The sequence below is a fragment of the Nesoenas mayeri genome (genome assembly GCF_963082525.1).
Source record: "Nesoenas mayeri genome assembly, chromosome: 1".
NCBI classification, from domain to species: domain Eukaryota; kingdom Metazoa; phylum Chordata; class Aves; order Columbiformes; family Columbidae; genus Nesoenas; species Nesoenas mayeri.
In genome coordinates, this window is record NC_137541.1 from 159,922,372 (window position 1) to 159,945,322 (window position 22,951).

General features: G+C 43.8%; 1 protein-coding gene across 1 annotated transcript in view; it reads right to left on the bottom strand.

Annotated features, from left to right (window-relative positions):
- The window catches only part of CLDN10 (claudin 10), a gene marked incomplete at both ends in the record, with an annotated part of 62,250 nt that extends 49,356 nt beyond the window's left edge, over window positions 1-12,894 (bottom strand). Inside the window, one exon of the mRNA XM_080350871.1 lies at window positions 12,747-12,894. Within this exon, the coding sequence (XP_080206997.1) occupies window positions 12,747-12,816 (70 nt within the window). The remainder of the gene's footprint in view (window positions 1-12,746) is intronic.
- Window positions 12,895-22,951: the final 10,057 nt, after the last annotated feature.

Here is a 22,951-nt window from a genome sequence, read left to right on the forward strand (position 1 = left end):
ACTTCAGACCTCGAAGTAATGTTTTTTCTTTTGCTGAGAAAAGTGAGCAACGCCAGTGAAGAAATCTCTGGCTCTAAAAATCACTTTGTATGACTCATTTATATTAGAAATGAGTGTTGTTTGGCAACAGACTTTTCCTCATAATTCCTTCTTATTTTAAAGAGCTATTCAGGAGCCCTGCACACCTGAAGTACATTTCTTTCCTTCCTAGTTCGTCTCCCTTGTTCAGCAGCGATTTCCCTTCAGTATTACGAACCATAACCATCTTGCTGCAAGGCTGTGTGAGCAAGTGGGTACAGCATGGAACTCTGTTGCTGGACACAGACTTTTATTCAAAATGATCCAAGGTGGCAAAATTATAAAGAACAGGTGGTTGAAGGCATTCAGGTTCCTTAAATAAGAACTCCCACTCATTCTTTTGATTAAAATGCTGGAGGTTTTTGGAAATGTGCTAATCTCTCCCAGCTGAGTGGTGAGCCTTTGCTGAGATTGCGGAGAACTTGGGCCTGGTCCGTCTTATACTGAAAGCAGTGGCCAAATTGTCACAACTAGGTCAAGTCAGAGCCTTGTACCTCGCAAGCTCACTTTCTGCTTTCCTGATGATCTGCTTCCATCAAGCTCCCTGATGTATTTTGGGTGTCTGTGGCCTACGTGATTTGTCACGGGCTCTCTCCCTGCTCCATGCTCCAGCTGTCATACACCAGACTCACTTCCCTTGGCTGCAAGCGTTTTGTGTCCTTGCAAAGTGTTCCCAAGAAAGAGGAATGCAAGAGAAAGCCACTCCTATGTCCCTGACTGTCCTCTCACCAGGGAGCATCTAAGTCTTGCACACTTAGGTCTTGCTGATTGAGTGCAAATCCCATCAGATGGCCGAGACAACCAGTCATGTCTTACTGTGCCCTGGACTTGTCCTTAGATCTCTGCGGTAACCGGTGTGATCACCACACTGCAGCACAACCAGTGAGTGACCTTAGAACGTTCTCAAACATTTGCATATTATTGCAAACATAAAAATAATAATAAAAATCTGTGGGATGTGAAGTGGTGTGGAGTGTCTCTTATCAACAGGCTCCATAAAAGCTCCTTCTTTTGTTTATAAGGAACGGCAGACCAGAGGTGCCTGGATTTGCAGACAGGAAGGGTGAGGGGGGAAAACACCCCCACTTGTTTTCTCCTTTGAGCAACAACATTTCTCTTAACCTTAACCAAAGAAGGTTAGTGAAGCCATTTGGCAAACACACTAGTGTTAAGTACCTTAGCTGGAAATGTTTATCCTTGTTCCTGTTAACACACACAGCACTCTGCTCCGTGCCTGACGCAGGGAGGGAGGGGAAGGACATGCCACCCCACGCAGCCACCTCCCTCGCAGCCCACCGCACCTCTTCGCCGTGTGTCCAGGCTGTGTGTCCTGCCTGAGGGTGGTCACTGCTGCCTGCAGGGAGGGACTCTGGCTTTGGCTGCCTGGCTCTCCTGCCTCTCTCCCTAGCCATCCCAAGCACTGCGTCTCCAAAGGGACCACCACCACCAGCAGCTAGGACAAGGGAGCTTTGTTGCTCAGAACTTAGCTGAGCCATGGGTTGGGGGTATCTGCACCCCCAGTGAAGCCGAGGCCAAAGTATGGCTATAGTGGTGCAGGATGTCTCTGCCACAGAGACCCGAGTGGCTATTGATCCTCTGAGAGTGAGGCCTGTACCACAGCCCAGAAAGCAAACAAGATGCACAGAGCTGGAGAAGCACAACCCCTTTGCTCCTAGCTATATCACAGAATCACAGAATGGTTGGGGTTGAAAGTGACCTCTAGAGATCATCTAGTCCAATGCATCTGCTAAAGCAGGTTCACCCAGAGTAAGTCACACAGGAATGTGTCCAGGTGGGTTTTGAATGTCTCCAGAGAAGGAGACTCCACAACCTCTCTGAGCAGCCTGTTCCAGTGCTCTGTCGAATAACCCTGCACCGAACCTCACCATCTCCGACCACACTGCATCTCATTTACTTTGGGGAAGGTGGCTCTACTGTATGTGGCCTCCTGCTCCCTCAGGGGTACACATTTCCTGCTGTAGTTTATTTCTCTGCCTTTGAGCATCCCACATTCTATGTCAGCTGAGCTTCCTGCATCTCCTAGAAGGATGTCTCTGTACCAAATGCCTACACAGAGGCAGCAGTAATGTGATGGTTCCTCTGCAACCTGTACTGTCAGACTCCAGTGTCAGCCAGGAACAGAAGAGGAGCCCTGTGGTGGTCTCAGCTGGAGATGCTCTTGGGAGAAAAGAGCTGAGAGAGAAAAGCAAAGAAGATAAAGGCCATATGGTTGGTACGAGATGTGCAGGAGGGCCGTGCTGTGGAGAAGTGCTGGTGTTCGCAGCACCATGGGCAGTGACCTCCCTAGCAGAGCTCTGTGAGCAGTGCCAGACCATGGTGCTTGCTCAGCCTCCGGAACTGCAGGGTGAGAAGTCCTGGCTGCCATCAGCTGCCTGGGATGGCAGCGAGTCTTTCTGACTCAGCAGGAATTGACCCAAATCCCTGCCAGGGAGGAAAACAAATTTTATGTCTTACACTCATATCCTGTCCCTGGCTGTGGTGGGTGCCTTTGTTTTAAAAGTGGAGGTCCAGGGCTCTGACTAGGGTGCTGGGTGACTTCTCAGCTGGTGGGGCTTTTTGGTCAGGTCACATCATATTGGGATTTCCTACCTCATCAGTACAGCCGGTGTGGAGGTTTTGTAGCCTAGCAAGATGAGATCCAGCTCAACAGGAAAGCTGAAGAAGCTTTGGCTTTTGCACTGAAAGGACATCTTTGCAGGACGCTTTGATCTGAACAGGAATGCACTTATGAGGGTCAAAAGACTTCCACTAGCCCAGGCAAACAGGTCTGCTCAAAGAGGACCTGAGCCTTCCTGCACACAGAGGCACGAGAGTTACAGACACTTTCAAATGCTGAATTTCTGTAAAGATTAAATGCAAACCACTGCATTTCTAGACAGAATATTAAAAAATCATGATATTGGAGGTTTTGTAATAGCCACTGAGCAAAGTGAAACTTCTTGCAGCTTGAAGATGTTGAAAAGTGGTGTAAATGAAAGTAAAATTGTCTCTTGCATTGGTTTTGCTGGTATATAATGGTATCATCTGTTTTGTAAGGTGGAATGTTTCCATTAAAATCATGCTATTGAACAGCCATATGCCATATTGATTATTTAGTTTATTAAATTACCTCTTTTCCCGACTTTGTGAGATAACTACTTCTGTTATTAACAAAAGGTGGCTGAACTCAGGGCACCAATATATGGTGTGGTGCTTGCTCGAGGTGGGATGCCAGCCTGGGGCAGCAGCCTGGGCTGGTGCTGGGCTTGCGGTGGAGAAGGTGTTTATGCCTCCCAAGCATGCTGTTCTCCTGGTCACCCAATTAAACGCTGTACTGACATAGGCTTAATGACTCACTTTCACTGTTTCTTAGGGGCTGGGGGTTGATTTCTGCTTTTGCCAGTTTATAGAATGAAAAATCAATAGAAAGGCTTTTATGTGACATTCTATGTTATTGTTTAGAAATCCATTTGTGAAGAAGGAAAAGGCAGTCTCCAAATAACAAAGGATTTTGGCAGATTTCCACCTGCAGCGGAAATTTAGAACTTCTGAGCTCTTGTTTCCTTCGGAAATATGAATCGGTATGCATTGCCCTGAATATGAGCATGAGACACGTATTTGTGTCTGACTGATGTCTGCAGAAGAGTAGATTCACATCTTAGCTGGATAGAAAAAAACTAGCAAGTACAAAAATCGGTAGAGTGGACCTGGTAGGAAACCAGTATATATTATTGTGAAAGCAAATTCATTAGTATCTTCAGGTATTCAGTTTTGCTTCTCATTTGGACTGTGAGGTTATGTAATTGTACTCTTTCAAATACTAGTGGAGTCTGTGTAATTAACTTTTGGGAAAGTAAAGGACTAGAAGGGAGATTTTGGACTTTAACATAAAATAATCTTAGAAAATAAGATTAATGTCATATACAGTTGAAAATGTATAGTAATAAAATCTACTGCATTGAAGTCTTGATTTATGGAAAACTCTTAAATAGTGCAACATAAATCTTAGCTCAGGATATAGAATTTTAAAATTCCATCTTTAAGCAGGTTAATCCTGAGGATGTGTTATACCAGAGTTTGACTAATTACCTCCAGATTAACATACATTTTCTTTAGAAAAAAGCTAACACAGTAAGAGAAACGTAAGTGTAAAATTATCACATCTGTGAACTGTTGGGCATGACCTTTAGAAGCCTTCCAATGCCTCTGCTTTTTTGACTGTTTCAGATTCTTTTTTAGAAATTTAATAGGCAAATGTCTGGATGACCAGCATAAGGTATCAAAGGTGAGAGGTGAGTGAAATGTTCTCAGGAGACTTTGCATATGCCTGAATTTCAATATGTGCTTCACTGAATTAAGACCATAAATGTTTAAATTCTAGATTTTTTAATATTTGGTCAGGCAACGGTGTCTCCCAGCATCCCACAAAGGTGACTGTAGGGGCAGAACAATAATCTGGCTTTCCGTCTTTCTCTGCAGTCCAGCACATTCACTCATCCCCTGTCAGTCCTGTGCCTGACATGAAGTAGATATAAGGCCATCTCATTCTATGGGTCCACCCTATTTAGCCGTCATCTTTGTTCTTGAGTGACCTCAGCTAGCTGAATGTCAGTTTGTAGGGTCTACACTAACAGATTCTGGTAGATATCTGCTCAGTGTTGTTGGTTATCTGTGCCACCGCATCAAGTACCTTGCCAGGTACCCCACTACCAAGCCTGCCCATCTCATACCTTCTCAGCTTCCCAAATTCCAGGCCCCTGCTTTACCTCCTGCACCCCTGGCTGCTCACCCTCATGATAAGACCATTTGGTCAGCAGGTCCATGAGCTGCTGCATGGCTGTGCGGGGCAAATGAGGCCATGGTCTAAGAGGCATGGCATGGGAAAAGAAGAAATGTCCTTGCTCATAACAAACCCCTGCTTTAAGGCACAGCCATGTGAGCTGATGTGCTCTCTCCTGTGTTAGGAAATGCATCTCTGGAGAAGAAAACCATACAAGAGCCCTGGGCTTCCATGTCCAGTCTGCAGAGAGAGACTGAGTGGGTTGCTGGCCAAAGCCAGAGGTCCTTCACAGTATTGACACCAGGACCGAGTCAAGGAATAAATGCCCTGAAAAAACGAGGATCTGAAGCCCTCAGTAACACCCCTGGCAACACCACTGCTCCAGGCATTTGATCTCATCTGAATCAGTGAAACACCCAAGAGGATATGTCACTCAGCCTCTAAACCACTAGAGAGCCCCAAGGCACCCGCTCCAGGGAAGGGTTATAAAGATAATCAGACACTGTAGTACCTGATGCATGTGGGATATGGAGGGTAATCCCATGGGCACAGCTGTATTTAAAAGGCTGCACACATCTGGCACCTTGCTTGACATTTCAAAACTATGTGTAAGTACCATAAGACACAGAGTAGCACCTGCATTGAGGGATTTAACACCTCTGTTGTCTGTGTAGCAATTTGCTTTCTCTACCAAATTGTCACTTATCTCACACTTGCTCAGTCAACTCCATATGGTATCCACAGCAGAGATTTTTGTGTATATATATTTCTTTCTTTACAATTTCTCATCTCATGACCATTTGCTACACTTATTCCCCAATATCCATTCCTAAGCTATTTGCTGTTCCAGCCTCTCTCCTCCCCCTTGCACCACTCTCTGAAAATGTCATGTGTGATAGAAGGTTAAAGACTTAAAATCTTTCGTTTCAGCAGTCTGAATTCCAAAATCATCAGCTTTAATGATTTCTACTCCAGCCTCCTTCTCTCACCCATCTGCTTACCATGGTTGTTTTTGACAGGTTTCCTCTTCGCTCCTGCTACAGGGACTTGTAAAAATGAAATGGATTGTATCTCTGTAACTTTGAATGAAGCTGTGGTTGTAGTACGACTGCTAAAAAGATTAGAAAAGGTATGCTGGCCTTATGCTCCTCAGCTCAGGCTACAGGCAAGCTCCCCTCGCCCACCTCCCCTGCCCTCGCTCACAAGGCAGACCAGGCTACAAAACCTGTTTGAACAGAGGTATTTTAAGACATTGGCTGCATACCAATTACAGCTGAGGTCTATTCATTTTGCAGTACGCTCTATGCTGCTGTGTAGGAGTAATCAAAGAAAGCTAAAAGCAAAGCAGAGATAACAATCTATCCTGGTGTGAGTATTAGAAGATGAAAGAGCTTCATTATTAATGCCCCAATAACAAGCTTTGCATTCCCATTCTTGCACCAGCTGCATGGGAACCACGCTAGCAAATGGCAGCACTTTGCACTTTCCAGATTTCCTCACTGATGTTCTGCAAATGTAGACTCCCTCTCGGGGACTGCCCACCAGGCAAAAATCTGTAAGGATGACTGAAGAGAAGCATAAGCATCATTAATCTTGTCCAGGTCTTGACAATTGTGAAAAAGGTCTCAGCACCGTAACCTCTGCCCTTGCACAGAGGTGGGAAGACAGAAGGCTTGTAGCACCAAAAAGATTGCAGAGATACTGTCAAATTGCCAGGTGTAAACAAGGGCTAAAAAGGGGGGCTGGTCCACAATGCCTTATGTCTTCCTGGAATCCTGCAGATTTTAATGTGGTGTCAGAGTCTGTTCTTTGTAACCTGCCATCAGCTTCTCCTCCAAAACTGGCAGCTGGCTGTGAAAGCCTCCACTCTTGGCGTTTTCCAGATGGCTCTGTGCAGTCTAGTCCTGCAGTTCTTGGACTCCTTTTGTATGTCCTTGTGGCTGCAGATCCCCCAGTAGGCACACCTCTTGCCAGTCTGCCCCACAGCTCTGGACTAATCTGGGTCAAGTAATCAGCCAGATCCAGTCAGTCTTCATAGTAATAGCAGTAAATAGTGATTCATTGTGGTTTAGATTCATGAATTTTCAGAGCATATAGATTAAAATCTTGGAAACAAAAGGCTCGAAGAGAAAACAAAACTTGGCACCAAGATTCCATGTGAACCACTTCAAAATTTCTAACCTATGTTTCAGCTCTGAGATCCAAAAAGCCAGGTTTCACAGAGCTGTCCTGCCTCTTGGGGGAATTCTGGGCTCTGGATGCCTCCTCTGGAACTCACCATGCCCATGGAAGCCCTGGGTTTTGCTCAGCAAACCTGTCACTGGAGGTCCCTGGGGGATACTTGGGAATTAGCTCCCTCCTTCAGTTCATATTTTTCAGGTCAAACATGGCTCTCTGCTTCATGAATAGCTCTGCTGCATATGAATAAATTCCTTCCCTTACTTGAAACCACCCAAATAAGACCCGTTACATCTCTGACTAACTCCTACCTAGGCTGAACTTTTAAATTTATTCTCTTCTTTTACTCTTGGGAATAGTATACAATATATAACAGATTCACAAAACTTTTAACGTATATTGTTGGGACATCTCATGACCTCTAGTGCATTACCAGCTTCCTCTAAGGACCAAACACGTGTTTCAGGCTATCTTGTTTAAGCAGAGAGCAGACCTAGCCATCTAATGTCAGAATGGAGTCCATGAGCCCGGAAAGAGGTTTTCTGCAATGGAGAGGCAAACTGTGAGAGTGGAGAACCGTTCACTATCAAGATTTAACACCCTGTTTCTCTGCATACAGTAAAGTCCACATGCAAGAATCAGTATTTCGATCAGTCTAAATAGTGAATCTTCTGCCTGTTGAGAAATGGGGATTATTTTGGAATTATGCCATAAAAATCTGACAGGAATCTTGGCCATGTCTCAAGGTCACCATTGCCAAATTTGCACTATTGATCCTATTGTGCATTTCTTTTATATTGATGCAGCTTTGCCAATGCTCTTTTGACTTTGTTTTTCTAAATGGACATTGTACTCAGTGGGCAGAAAAACCTAACGGAGGGGTGTGTCAGTCTACTGAACACAAATCAACCATATTTCCCTTCAGTTAGCACTTTTCCTAGGAGGATTTGCTTGCTACAGGAAAGTTCTTAGGCACAGTTATCTTCTACCCTCAAAATCGGACCCTGTGACTCTGTCCCTTTGACCACCTGTAGTGTCCCTCAGCAGAGTCCTGTGTGGCTGGACATCGACCTGCAGCACCATGGAGAGGGGAGCACACCCGATTCTGCGGGCTGGAATGGCCCAGGAGCCGGGATTTGCGGTGGATGCACCCAAACCCCAAGCCAAATCAGCACCATTTGGTCCAGGCTCCAAAGGAGGTAAAGGCCTGAGCTGGAGCCCTGTGCCCTGGCAGCCAAGATGGCCACCTGTGTTCCAGGGTGCATCAAGCACAGCATTGCCAGCCGGGCGAGGGAGGTGATTGTCCCGCTCTGCTCTGCAGTGGTGCGGCCTCACCTGGAGCACTGTGTGCAGTTCTGGGCAACACAAGATAAAAAGGGTATAAAGCTGCTGGATAGTGTCCAGAAGAGGGCTACAAAGTTGGTGAAGGGTTTGGAGAGGAAGCCATATGAGGAGTGGCTAAAGTCACTTGGTTTGTTCAGCCCGAAGAGGGGAGACCTCATGGCGGCTGCAGCTTCTTCACCGGGGGAGGAGGAGGGGCAGGCGCTGATCTCCTCTCTCTGGTGACCAGTGACAGAACCCAAGGGAATGGCAGGAAGATGTGCCAGGGGAGGTTTAGGTTGGACATGGGGAAAAGGTTCTTCCCCCAGAGGGTGGTGCAGCACTGGAACAGGCTCCCCAGGGAGGTGTCACGGCCCCAAGCCTGACAGTGTTCAAGCAGAGACTGGACAAGCCCTCAGACACATGGTGTGAACTGTGGGGTTGTCCTGTGCAGGGACAGGACTTGGACTCGATGATCCTTGTGGGCCCCTTCCAACTCAGGACATTCCATGATTCTATGACTCTATAACTGCTTTTAGGAAACTCACAAGGAAGCAGAACAGCATTGAACACTGATGAGTTGTGGGTGCAGGGAGTCTCGTGCAGACCTTTCCCACTGTGTGCGATTTGACTACGAGTCAAACACTTTATTCTATAAATATGACAGTCTGGGTGAGCCTACTTTGAACTCTCTCTGATAAGTAAGATGGCTGTATGGTGATGCTTTTTTACTACTCACAGATCAGTGGATGAGCCTAATTTAAGTTTCATATCAATCTTTTAGCTTAATGAAATGTGTACTGAGTAGAATGAATCATCTAGAATTATAAGGTTGTGTGATTTTTGATACACTCTCTGCTTCATGTTACTTAGTAAGCTGAATTTGCTGAATCTCAAGCTGGATCTGGCAGGCAGTGGGGAGCAGGAGCGCATTCTCTGTCCCCAGCCCTCACTCAGCCTGCCTTCCACGTAAGCCCACTTGTGATGAGTACAGAGCAGTAGGGTTTTAGTACTAAATCCCTGGTTTTGGCTGCCATGTAGGTTTCTGGCTGGCTTGTTGTTGGCTGGCAGCAAACAAATGGATAGTGTTTTCCCTGGCAGTAAGTTTCTGTCTAGTGAGGGAAGCTCTCATGGCAGTCCTTTCCCGGGGCAAGTGTCAAGAGTATGGCACCAGACTCTTTCCAGTGGTGCTCAGTGACAGGATAATGGGCAATGGGCACAAACTGAAACACAGGAGGTTCCACCTGAATATGAGGAGAAACTTCTTTACTGTGAGGGTGCCAGAGCACTGGAACAGGCTGCCCAGAGAGGTTGTGGAGTCTCCTACTCTGGAGACATTCAAAACTTGCCCAGACAGATTCCTGTGTGATCTGGTCTGGGTGAACCTGCTTTAGCAGGTAGGTTGGACTAGATCATCTCCAGAGGTCCCTTCGAAGCCCAAGCATTCTGTGATTCCATGATTCCTGTTCTTGGCTGAACCTTCTGAGAAAGTTGTGAATGGCACCCTGAAGCACGACTGAAATTGCTCTCCACACTCTGGTGAACTCAGATGGTGTTCACCTGAGCAAGGCTCATCTGGCTACAGGTGCTGCAATAGCAGTTGCCCAGTTTCATCTTCCTTCCACCCCTCAGCTGCTTTACAGCAACACCTTCATGAAATGGCATCTCCGAATCTGTCTGCTGATGTGACCCAGAACACCTGGCCATAGCCCATATTGGCTACCATCAGGATAGCACTGTTTGTCCCATGTGGCTCCATCAAAATAGGCACTGGCAAGAATAAGAGGTGCCAGCAGAAGATTCGAGGCTCAGACAAGCGAAGGTTCAAGGAAGCACGTTTCTTCTATGTGCTGGCACTCTTCCTGAACACATGGCATGGAAAACCAGGGAGTGCAGAGGAGACATTAAACAGTACTGTAAGTTAGGCATGACAAATGCTGAACTAATTGTTCGAAGAAGCCTAGTAGCTGCCCTGACAGACTAGGGAAGTGCCATAGGAAAGGGTTGTGGGCACAATTCAGTTTTCTGGTTACACTTCAGTATTTTATGTGAACGAAACAACTCTAAATAAAGTGTCTAAGTGGTGCTAGACAACTCAAAGCTAATTCTTGTCAGATCTGGATAATTCTGGGATTATAAGGATTCAGGATGATAAACATAAGAGGAATGAGAAGAGAGGTAACTACAGTCTGTGGAGCAATGGACAGGCCTACCTGTCCATGGAGTGAGGAGCTTGTGTAACCATTATCTTTGGCTAGAGGACAAACTGCAAATAGATTCCATAAAATCATAAACATGCAGAAGAAAAATTTATATTACCAGCTGACTCTAATGTCAGCATGCAAATGATGATGATACATTGAAGCTTTGAGGACAGAGATGGGAGCTCATTACCTGCTTAATCTGAGCATTTTATTGTTTTACAACGCAGGATGGAGTGAGAGTACAAAGCTCTTTCCCTGTTGAGATCCTGTTTTCCTCGGATTACCAGGAGTTTATGATTAGCAGGTTTTTCAAACAAAATACCTCACTCTTTCCCAGGAGTGTTTATGCTACGTGTAACATTATCCTCTGCTGGTGTGTGCACTGACAGGTTAAAATTAGACTTCCTAAATGTCAAGGCAGCAGCTTGCTACTTGCTTCCTTTAGCGAGAGCGTGCTTCTTTAACGTGTGGTGAATTTCTTGTCTATGTTTCTCTGCACAGAAAATAAGCAAAATCTAACTCAGATGCTTAGGTACGTACATAAAGGATGCACACATAATGATGTGTATTTTGTTTATTCAGGTTTCAGTGATCAAAATAATAGTAGCAATACACAGTGGCAAATGGATTACAGCTGATTATTCTGAAAGCAGCTTTTCTAGTACTAATAATAGCAACCACGGTAGTTTCAAGTTACTGAAGTACTTTACATTGTTTGAAACAAATTTGATCATATGTCCCTGAGAAGAAGAGTGTTGTTTTCTTCTTTTTCTCTTTAAATCTCAGCAGAAGTAATGCACAAATGGTGATCCGCAAAGATCTAATATTTGTTTTTAAAGTGCATGTGTGAGTTTCTATGCTTAAGTAATTTCTGATGAACAGCATTCTTTAAAAGAAATAAAACTATTCTTATCCATTCACATCCCTCATGTGCAATTTGTGATGGTTTGGAGCAGGACATGATAAAACGTGTACAAAAATGATGCTGAGTTGTATCTCCAAGTCGTCTACACGTGTGAGAGTTGATCTGTATGTCCCGGCACACAGTCTGAGGTGGCAGGGCCATGAGAGGCAAGGAAAGGTAGGAATCTGTAACATCCCTGTGTTTCCATGTTTCCACATGTGTGTGAGGTGTGTGCTATGACCCTGTTAATGTAGTATAGTAACGATTCAATAGTACGTTTTATACCTCGTTCAGCCTCTGGCTGTTTACATCTTACAATTGTGCTTTTTTTCTGGTCTCATAAAAGCTTTGGAATGTTTTGTCTACTCTGGATTTCTTTTCTGGTTTCCTAAAACATCAGTGTCTTAACTCATTTTTCCCTCCTGTAGCCTGACTCCATCTTGCTCATGTGCTGCCCACATCCAGGAGAGAGCAATCCCACTGCCCTTGCTCTCCTGAGTGGGTGCACAGTTTCACTGAAAACACTACCTTGCCTACTGTCTCAAGGTTTAACAACAAATAGAAAACAAACCTCTTCATTTACTGTCTTACAGGCAGAGCAACATGGAAGACACTTTGTGCAGTGGACTTTTAGTTAGTCCCTATCTCTGATATAAGGCAAGAAGGACTTGTTCGTTTTCACACTCTGTCAAACAGCTCCCAAATCCAACGCTTTCCATCAAAATGCACATTCTGAAACAGCACAACTTTGATTTTTAAACTTACAATATTAGCCTCTGATGCAGCAAGTATATAAACACACACATAATTCCCAGCATATGAATATTTGCATAATATTCACGGACACGATTCTTTGCTATCTAAGTTTCTTAGATACTAAAAAGAGGATTGATAGCTGTCACAGACCTTGCTATCTTTCCTCCTCTCCCCATCCAGCAAGCAGACCACTTATTTTTGCACGGAAATTAGAGCTGGAAAACAGTGTAGTCGATCTCCCTGCTAACAGTGGTTTGTAACTGATAGAATACTTACTGGAACTTTGTCTAGTATGCTTATCACATATCACCAACCACAGAGTAGAGCTTACTGTCTCTCTTGGAACACATATCATTCCTACAAAGTTGTTTCTGATATTTTGCCCACAATATCTTTTACTTATATTTCATCTCAGTGCTTTAATCATAATTTCTTACACAAGCCTGAATAATCTTTTTCTCCTCAGGCTCACACCTTGCAATACACATAGTTCTTCATAGGTTCCACTTAAATTACGCTTACTTACCTTCTACTTTGAAGATAGTTAGGTGAGGTCTGCAGTGAAAAGCACCCAGCGCATTGCCAGCACAGTTCATCCAAAGCCCCTGGAAAACCCAGGTTGCGGTGATAACAGATGATGCTCGACTAGTGACTTTCCACTCATTTGATGCAGTAGCAGCAATAGCAGCTCCCAGCCCGCAGAAACAAAATATGAAAGCTATAATCTGTATTCCTAGCATGTTTCTCTGTAGCCCAGGGACTTAGTAATGCCACTGCGTGGAGAGAAAAGTACTTTAGTCATGTGAGTAAGCAAAAAGGCATAACATAAGCAAATTATCCTTGAACAAGTTCAGTAACACTTGCTACAGAAAGTTAATATGGCTGAAAGAAATTGTCATGCTTGAGTGATTCAAGAAAGGCCTCAGGCATTACAAATGTTTAGAAAGCAAGACAAGGTACAACTTTATGGAAGCTAATTACAAGTACTTACTTACTAATTTCTAATTGTAAAAATTAATTGATTTTTTTTTTTCATATTTTTTCAATTAAGGTAGTCCAGTTAATGCTTAATTTTCAGTTAATTGGAAACTTACAACCATTGCATCTAGCAAAAGAAGTTCAGAGTCCAAACTGTACCGTGCTATTTAACAGATTACCATAACATTTTAGAAGGATCACACAACACTTGAAGAATAAATTTTGAAAACGCTGTGAAATTAATTCAGCCATCACTAGCCACCATAAAACAGTAGCGTCTTGGAGGCAGTCTCTGTGGATGTGTTCGTAGAACTGCAAATCTAGAGAAACAACAGAAATAGCAAGTGCTCCCTGCAGCACTCAGCAGAATAAACCTTATGTATACTCCATCGAGAGTTTTCTGGTCAGCGTAGAAAATGTACTGTGTCTTACAGTATGTCTGCCCTGCACGATGAACATACCATGGAAACACCTGTCCCACCACTGACTGAGCTCCTGCAACCTCATGCCATGAGAAATCCTGAGAGAATACTGCTGATTTAATACAATGTGACACCCAGCAGATCTGATAAGCTCAGGTGCAGCACTACACTGCAACAACTATTCTGCTTCCAGTTCCTCAGTAAATTCTCAATACATGTGTGAGACTTACACAAGATTTTGCAAGTATGTGTGGCCTCCAGTCTTTCAGTAGGACAACTTCTAGCTTTATTCATGCACCCTCATGCTGCAGTCCTTTTGGCCTCTCCTCTGAAGAATGAGCAAGTGTCTCCTCTCTTTGGTGTTACTGCATGCAATTTGGTGACATGAGTTCACTCTGGAGATCTCTTTTGACAACAAAAGTAGTCTATTTTTTTCCTTTTGGATGCTTCTACTGTTGTTTCTCCCTTTTACAGCTGTGATAAACACCATACTGAGCTTTGGCTTCTGAATTTTTCTATAGATTTCCAAATCTCAAGGACAAGTAATGAAGGATACTAAAGCGCTATTGATAACCTTCGTCAGGACTAAGAGGAGTTTTACTGAGACTGTCCTGTTGTACCATCACCTCAGTGATAAGAAGTAGGACCCAAAAGTATGATTATGCAGGTCAAAGAATTACCCTACAAGAAGGAATTCATTTTCAGAGTAATTAGTAGGCTCACAATCCACATATCAAGGATAAATATAAAGCTTTTTATTAACACAGCCAGCTTGGGAGACATGGAAAGTGGTTTTGCTACAGAGTAACATTATAATATAGCAGATTGTTCTAATGATGAGGACCATATTACCCAGGGAGCTATTTTTCCTTGCTGTCAAATAATGCAGTAACATATTTTTCGTATGGCAAGGCTCAACCTTCATGTAATCCTTCACATATCTTTTCAGTAAATCTGAAATGGTATAGAGAAGTATACAGAAATGGGTTGATCTTTGAAGTAGATTCCTGAGAGCTTATACTGGTTTTTGTTCAACTTCTACCATACAAAATGTTGTGGGGTTTGGTTGTTTGTTTTTGTTGTCATTGCTGTTTTTGCTTGTTTGATTGTTTTTTTGTTGGTTGAGTGATTTAGTCTTAGGTTTTTGGTTTTTAAGATTTGGGTTTGTTTTGAGGGGGAAAGTGTTGTTTGTTTTTGTTGTGGGTTTTTTGTTTGTTTGTTTGTCAAAGGCTGTGCTGGTTCGCAGAGGAGACTGACAGGAGATGTCATTGGGTATCGTTTTTTTATTAAACCAGCCCAGTGAAAGTGATGTTGGCTGAGTGCTCAGAGAAGCTCAAATACATGTTTTACATCTGATGCTAAATTCAGGCCCTGTTCTGGACTTGCCCTGGGTATTCTCCTCTCTGATCGAGAACAAAATGGAGCAGCCACTGTTTTGGCTGGGAAAGCAAAGGTGACTGGATACAAACACTGCTCCATCCTTCCTTGCTCTGCCCTGTGCTGTGAGGAGCTACCCAGGATCAGCACAGGTTGCTTCCTAGTGACACGGGCCAAAGGCAGTGGTGCCTCCTCAGTAAGACCTTTTATCTTTTTTCTCCTTTTTATCTTTTTTTTCTCTTTTTCCTCCTTTTTTTTTTCTTTTAAACTGGTATCATGCTAGGAAGCGGCTTCACATTTCTGTTTCTAGATAAACTGAACTACAAACTCATAAGTCATTTCCCTTTTCACTCTTAGATGCTCATAAACAAAGGTCCCATCCAATACACATTCACTCATGCGTGTCACTCGCTTGTGGGACAATGAAAGACACTTTATTGGAAAGTGCTTGTAGGCACCACTTGAACTGTAGACTGCACTTGCAGGGCTCAAGGGAGACTTAGTGGTTCTTTGGCCTTTATGCTGAGCCTAGTCTAGTGCATGACTTTGTGGAATTCATGGTTGCAAGCACTTCACCCTGCATTGTTTCTAGGCTGTTAGTGTGTGAGTGATGAATAAATTAAACAGATACTTAGGTGATAAGAAAGAAGTAAGAGGTCCTGTTTACAACACTCATTTCTTCTATAAACTGTCAGAAAGTAAGTTAATCAGTCATTTAAGAAGTTGAAGGCAAAGTTGAAAGTTAACCTGTTAATGGCATTTTCCATTACATCAAAACTTGTTTTCTCTGTTACTGAACAGACAAAAGTTGGAAAGCATCTGGGAGCTTAAGGAGTGTTTAAATACAAAGTTGGAAAGGGGAAAACTGCTGCAGGACTTCGTTAAAACATTTCCCCAAAACTCCACAAATACACTAGCTGATCACGTAACGTATCGCTGGCTCTATTTAATTAAATACTGTGTCAGTAACATGTAATATATCGATTACTACTGATATTCTCTTTTTAAATCAGTCCAATGACAGTTTTTAAACACAGCTGACACCTTTGCAACAGGGCAAGAATGTATACATGGGTAAGCTGGAGCCTTCAGTTTGTGATTTCTACTTCAGCATATGTTAACTGCCGTAACCTATGAGCTGAAGGAGTTCCCAAGGCTGGTATGTTGGCTGCTACAGATCTGACTGATGACAATGTATGTTTTCCTCATGAAGACATACACAGCTATGGTAAAATTAGAAAAATAACTAAGTGCAAATCAATTCAAATGTTGTCTGGATAAGAAAAATGAGAGAACTGTCAGATAATTAACTAGTAATGACGAAGATATCCCTCTGCAGAACGGATGAACAATGCAAATTGATCCTGAAGGCTTTGGAGGAAGTTACAAGAGGCCTAAACAACCATGGAGAATTTGGACAAGCAGTAGAACTAGAAGTTACAGAGGCTGAAGAATTAAAAGCATTATGTAAAGTGGTGAAGATATCAAAAAGCCTGGAGACATCACTACTCAACACAGGCAAGGGCTAAGTTGCATGGCAATATGGCTGGGCCAATAACACAAACACAAAATGGGTTCCTGAGAACTGGCAGTGAAGTACAAGGTGGTGTTGAAAGTAGGAAGGGTGTGTTCTAGTTGAGTGCCAAATCCTGCTGTCCCTTTCAGGTGCATGCACCCTAGAAACTCTGGGTAAACAGGGGAGCAGGCAAAGCCTGAAGAGGCACCACTTAGGGAGGAATTTCAAGGAGCAACGAAATCACTGGAAATGGGAAAGTTGACAGAAAAGACCATTTCACGGTTTGCTATAGCAAAAGGACAACATCATGTTATAATAGCATGAAAACAGTTGTGGTTTGAGATGTTTGATGCTCACGTTGTTACTCACAAAGTGCTGGGTGATATACACAATTAGAGAAGGTAATTTCAGAGTCTTATGACCATTTGGATTTATTGCTTTTTTTGAGCACTGTGGTCACAATATGAGTAGAATATCAGTGTTACATACTATAGCAAATTCTTATAATTAATGGTACAGTTGTTATTTTGCTGTAGAACAGAAACTTCATATACTTATCACTAGGAGAACTGCTTTGAGAATATATAAATACAGCAGATAACCCAGTTCAGGAGTTGCACTAACTTCACAAAAGGTAGATATACATGTGTTTAAGAATACACATGAATATGTATATTGCCATGAGTACGTATGTACTATCTATATAGATAAAAATTACACCTCGTTACATTTTTAATCATTTCATGTTAGTTGTTTAATGACCAAACGACTTACTCATGTACATTATTTACATGAGCGCTTTTTGAATATATGCCTAAGAATGGGTGGGATTTTGAACAACTGGTTCAAATCAGCATTTGGTGGGAGAATAAAAATACAGAGGATTAACCTTGTTTGTTGGTTTTTTTTATCCTGTTCCTTAACTGGACATAAGAGACGGATTTGAAAATGCTGCTTTTGGATGATCTAGCATTAGACTCCTTAGTTTATGCTGTTGGCACCGGACACTAGCAAACATGTTTGGATTAAAGACATTTGCTATCATTAAGCGTACTGTTATTGTTGGCACACTCTGCCTAGACTTGCTGTAAGTGGCAGCAAGCCAAAATGGTTGCACCTACATAGAACTACAAAATGCAAAACACTAAAATGCAGTGAAGTTGAAATGGTACGACAAGTCATATGTTTGATCAGTGCTGAAAGCCAGGATGAAATTCAAGGTCATTGCGCTTTGCTGAGAACTTCTGAACAGACATTGATGAAGTGATGGGCTCAATGAAGGCATCATGTTTTTTATCATCAAACCCAGCCACTATTAGAATTTACCTGTGCTACAGCACACTGATAGCATTGCAGGAGCAGTAGTATTAGATACAAACAAATATCAGGGTGCTGTGGACAGAAGAGTTCAGTGCTTTGAAAGATGGTAGACGCAAAGGGAAATTATTGCAACACATGAAGAAGGAAGGAGGCAAGGAAAGAGGGTAGTAACAGAAATATTGTGATATAACTGCTACAGATAAATACTGAAGAAAAACATCACGATGCTGAAAAAAAAGCATTCATCTGCAATCAAAGTGAGCTCAACCTCCAGAAAACCTACATAGTGGCCCTGAGTGCATCTGCCCCTCTTGGAGGTTTGGCCGCTGGGACTTGGGGACAGCTTACACACCGTGCAGCCGAGGATGACCCCTTCCTGCTGGAGATATGGGGAGAGGCTTCCAGCCAGCATGGTGCTGCAGGGAAGTCACGGCCACTGTCTCTCCCTACCGCGTTGATCTGCTTTTAAGCTGGGGCTCCAAAGCTTTGCCCTTGCTGGAGCTACAGCACCCACTGCCTGGCAGCCCAGCCTCCATCAGGCCATGGGCTGCTGATCTGGAGTTGGACCCTGTCCCTGACCTGCAGCTTGACTTCCCAGCTTGACCTTGGACCTGCCTTATCACCATGGACCTGCCTGGGGCTCACTGGGCTGTGTCTGACCCTGGTCACTGTCACTATGGACTGCTGCTCCCCGGGGCTGCTCCCTAGCTGGGGCTGTGTGACAAGCCCTGGCCAGTGAGCCCCTGCCATGCAAAGCCCTGTCCTGCCCCACATCACCATGGGGGCCCACCATCACCCCACAGCCAGCTCAGACCACCCTGAACCCTGCTCTGAGCACCATGGGGCCCAGCTCCACCACTCCTCCCAGGCTGAGAACTGTGGGCCTGCCCTGGGGCTCCCCATGGCACCCACTCCTAACACAGCCCCAAGCCTCTGCAATGCCCACCTCAACCCCAGGTCCTGAATGCTTCAGTGGCACCTGAACCCCTCTGCATAGCCATGAAGCCTCTCAGGAGCAACCTCAATTTCCTACTGTGTCCCCAGGAATGGCCTGATTCCCTCACCTCCCCACCTGCACTCGACTCTATAGTGACATCTGCTATGGACAGGTCCACCACCCCCCTGAGTCAGGGAGCTGTACAGATCCCAGAAATAGCCCCATGGGGCTCCTGACCCTGTCTGGGACCCATCAGACATTGCTCAGGGAATCCCCACAGCCACGGCGCCTCATGCCCAGCACCTCAGGCCCCAGGGCTGTGCGAAGTGTAAGGACACCCCTGGCTGAGACGGAAGGTCATGGCCAGGACTCACTCCCTCCTTTGGTTGCTGCTTTGAACCTGAGACTTTGGATCTGCAGCAGAGGCACAGACCCTGCTGTGGTGCAGCCCAGCCTGTGCCTGGTCATGGTCCCTGCTGATCTCAACCCAGACCCCCACCCATGGGCCAATGTCCCAGCCTTACCTCAGCCTGTCCCTTTCCTCAGGGAGGTGCCCGATGCCCAAGGCTGGGGCTGTCCTGGTGTTGCCCCGGCTGCCCTGCTCCTGGCTGTGAGGTGGGATGGGCCCTGGATGCCAGGTCCTGCTCTGATGCTCTCCAGGGAGCCATGCCCTTAGGAGCCATTAGCCAAATGTCTGGGCGCTAACAGCAGCAACCATGGTAGAACTGAGAAATCCTGTCTATGCACAGTTGATGTTATCTGATTGTGTTAGTAGTTTTGAAGAAGTACATTTAAAAGTACATGCAAATGACCCTTCCTGAGAACTGTGCCACGTCATTGAGTACAGACACAAAGATAAAAACATAAAAACATAACATGAAGAATATACCTGAAATAATATTTTTTAGTTTTGAAGATAAGGTCTGACTGTGCTGAAGTAATCAAAATTGCATAAAATATTTTGACATAAAGGATATTATTAAAATTAATAATGAAAATGAGCTATTGAATGGCTTTCCTAATACTACATTTTGCAGATCAGAAAAGGTTTTTGTGCCTTCACAATCTTCCACCTGATAATACAGCTCTTTAAAATTACAACACATAATCAGATCACAAAACTCTCTCCACATCTTTTTAGCCTATCTCATAAGGACTGTAGCAAATGCATCGTTTTGCCTCTATCTGCCTGCCCTGCTACCAGCCCTCTGGGCTGCTATCACTTCACATAGGATTTAGGCAAGAAGGAAAAAAGTGTGGTTGCCTTTCTGCACCGATTCACCCCCCACCGTCTTCAAGAGGGAGCCTCCACCCAGCCCACTTCCCATCAGGTGTGGTGGGGAACCAACCCCTCCGCTGAATGACTATATTTGTTGGGCATCTGCCAGTGTGCAGCTCTAATGACTTTTGCTATGCTGCTAATATTTTTTTCCTAAAGGCAGCAGAAAAGTATAGTCTCACAAGCACACATAGATACTCCTTTTGTCTTAAATAACTGAGATACTGAACACAATATGCAAGTTCCTTTGAGCAATGCCAACCTTTCCTGCTGACATAAGCCCTTTAGCACCCCCTTGTTCACTGACAAAGGCTAAGTGATCAAAACACAGAACTATGCCTCCACATCCAGGCATCAGTTCCTGCAACCTGCTCATATGAGTCCGAAAGCAGAATTGGATAGAGTTTAGCACTTTTAAGTCACTGAGAAATCATCTTCAATAGAGCCATAAACACATTTGCTTGTCACCACTGACATCTCAGATTCATGACATGCCAGACACACCTCTTTATCACTTTATCCAAGGTCTAATAGCAGGATTTGGATAGATTCTCCTTGCAAATTCTTTGGATTGCTTCTGGGAGCAGCCCAAAACATTCCATTCTTGCTCCAGCTGTGTTTGCCTCAGACCATTTCCTCTAAAGCAGGAAAGGACTCTTGGGGTTATATATTCTACTTTTCCTTCTTGAATCTTAGCAGTACTGCTCACCCTGCCAGAAAGCCCAAACCTAATGTTTCACACAACATATACAAACTAGTTTTCAAGTCTGGCTGGTCTCCAGTCTTCCCTTCAAAGGGAAGCTTACTGCAGTGTTCAAGAAATCCCCCACCTCTTCACTTTTCAGGTAGCAATGCACTAGGCTGAGCTATGATTGAGAGCAGCTGACACTGCCCAGAGCCCAAGTTTCTAAAACAGAAGAAAGTCAGTATTGCTCTGATGGCCTTTCTGAATGTCTCAGCCCACTGAGCCAATACCATCAAGCTTGCCAGGAGCAGTGAGGTGACTACATAGATCTGTCTCACCCTTCCAAATGTACCAGGTGGACAGCATTTGTGTGTGGCTAGCTAAAGGTGTGGCACAGCTCTTTGTCTGCTAGTATGTTCTTAGCATACCACTCAACTGGACTTAGGCCCAACAGCTACCAGCCTTTTTCTTAAATCCAGCCTTGCTGCTAATTAAAAACATACCCAGGCAGACCATTGCCCATGACTCACACACCTGACTGAGAACTGCTAACCACATTCATGTCTTCCAAAATTGTCAGGAGCTGGTAAAGCACGATCACAGCCCTCTGTGGGCTGAGCCCAGCTTCACCTGTCTTATAAAGATCAGCAAATGAATGCAGGACTGAGAGCAGTCAGGAAGATGTTTGGTGTGATCTGAGCCCCTCTCAGCTCTCTGTTCATAGTAGGGCAAGCAGGGGAGGGGAAGGGAATTGAATCGAAATGCTGCATCTTGCTCATCACTCACTAGCTGACTCTCATATGGATTACTGGCTCTTGATATTGCAGCACCTTAAGGCAAGAATGAACCCTTAAATCTTTTCATCTTTCTGTATGTCACAACACAGATTAGATTTCAAACATTTTCCCTTTTCACTGAGTATAGTCTGACTAAATTCTGTCTTTGGAGAAGGCATTTGCTTCTGATTTAATGGATGAAGATGTAGACAGGAATGCATTACTATAGCAGCTTGCTCCAAGCAGTTTTTCTCAATATCTTAAATGTGTCTTCATCACCCAGTGTCTCTTCTTTTTCCTTTATTAAACAGCCTTTTCATACTGGCTACTCTGGAAATGGACCAGGTTGGACCAGATGATCTTTTGAGGTCCCTTCCAGCCTGGGGTGTTCTATGAAATAATGTTATACCGGAGTCAGTGTATAATTGACCGTCAATTATGATTTTCATAAACTAAACACTAAACAGCTCTTTCAGCCTCTTGCATTAAGTATTTTCTTGAACTTGCAGATACTCACTGCGGCTTCTTGCTGCATCTTTTCTAATTTTTCAAGATTCTTGTCAAATTATGGGCACCAAAATGGGAAGTTATAGTCCAGCATCACCTGTTCCAGTGTAAACATTTTCTTTTTCCATCCAGAAAAATATGTTTAACTTCATTTTCCACAGTACTGCATTGGAAACTCATGTTCAGTTATGACTCTTGAGCACTTTCTAAAAGTATTATTTCCCAGAAGGGGAAGTTGAGTAATGTCCATGTGCTATTTTACAAATTACTCTCTTAAAAGAAAGTAATATTTGATGCCACCTATGTCAAAGAGAGGCTTGCTCACTCTCTTTAATGAAAGATAGTAATAAAGTCTTCAAAATAAAATTAAAAAAAAAAGAAGTCTTGGTAAAAGTAATAGACCTTGGAAATGAAGAAACAAGGCCATCTTAGACAAAAAGCACTTACACATGAACAACTGCTTTGGCAGAATAAAACCAGTCCAGCTGGAAAATGGGTAGTTCGATGACCTTTCAACATTAAAACATATTCCTCCTGAAGATTTCAAAGCCTAGAATCATGCCAAAGGTACTTTTCTAGTTTTATTGACCATTCCCTTTCTGTGTTCTGCTTAATTTCACGTAAGTAGACAAATGTGTTGCATGGTGCTTGGAAAGCAAACCATTGTCTTGGTGTTGCAGTTTACGAGGCAGCATGCATGACTGACCTACTTCAACTTTGTGGTGTGATCTACTTTGGCAACCAGAGCAAAGTAAGTGCTTTCTTGTATACAGTAAGGTTTATGCCTCTGTATCTGTACTTGATCATGACCCAAAAATGTTTGCACATTTGCCTGAGAAGTTCTGAGACAGACCACAAAGTCACGCTCCAAAATACTTCAGAACCAGAATTAATGCAATTACTCCTGTAATTTCATGATAGAAATGGTAATGTC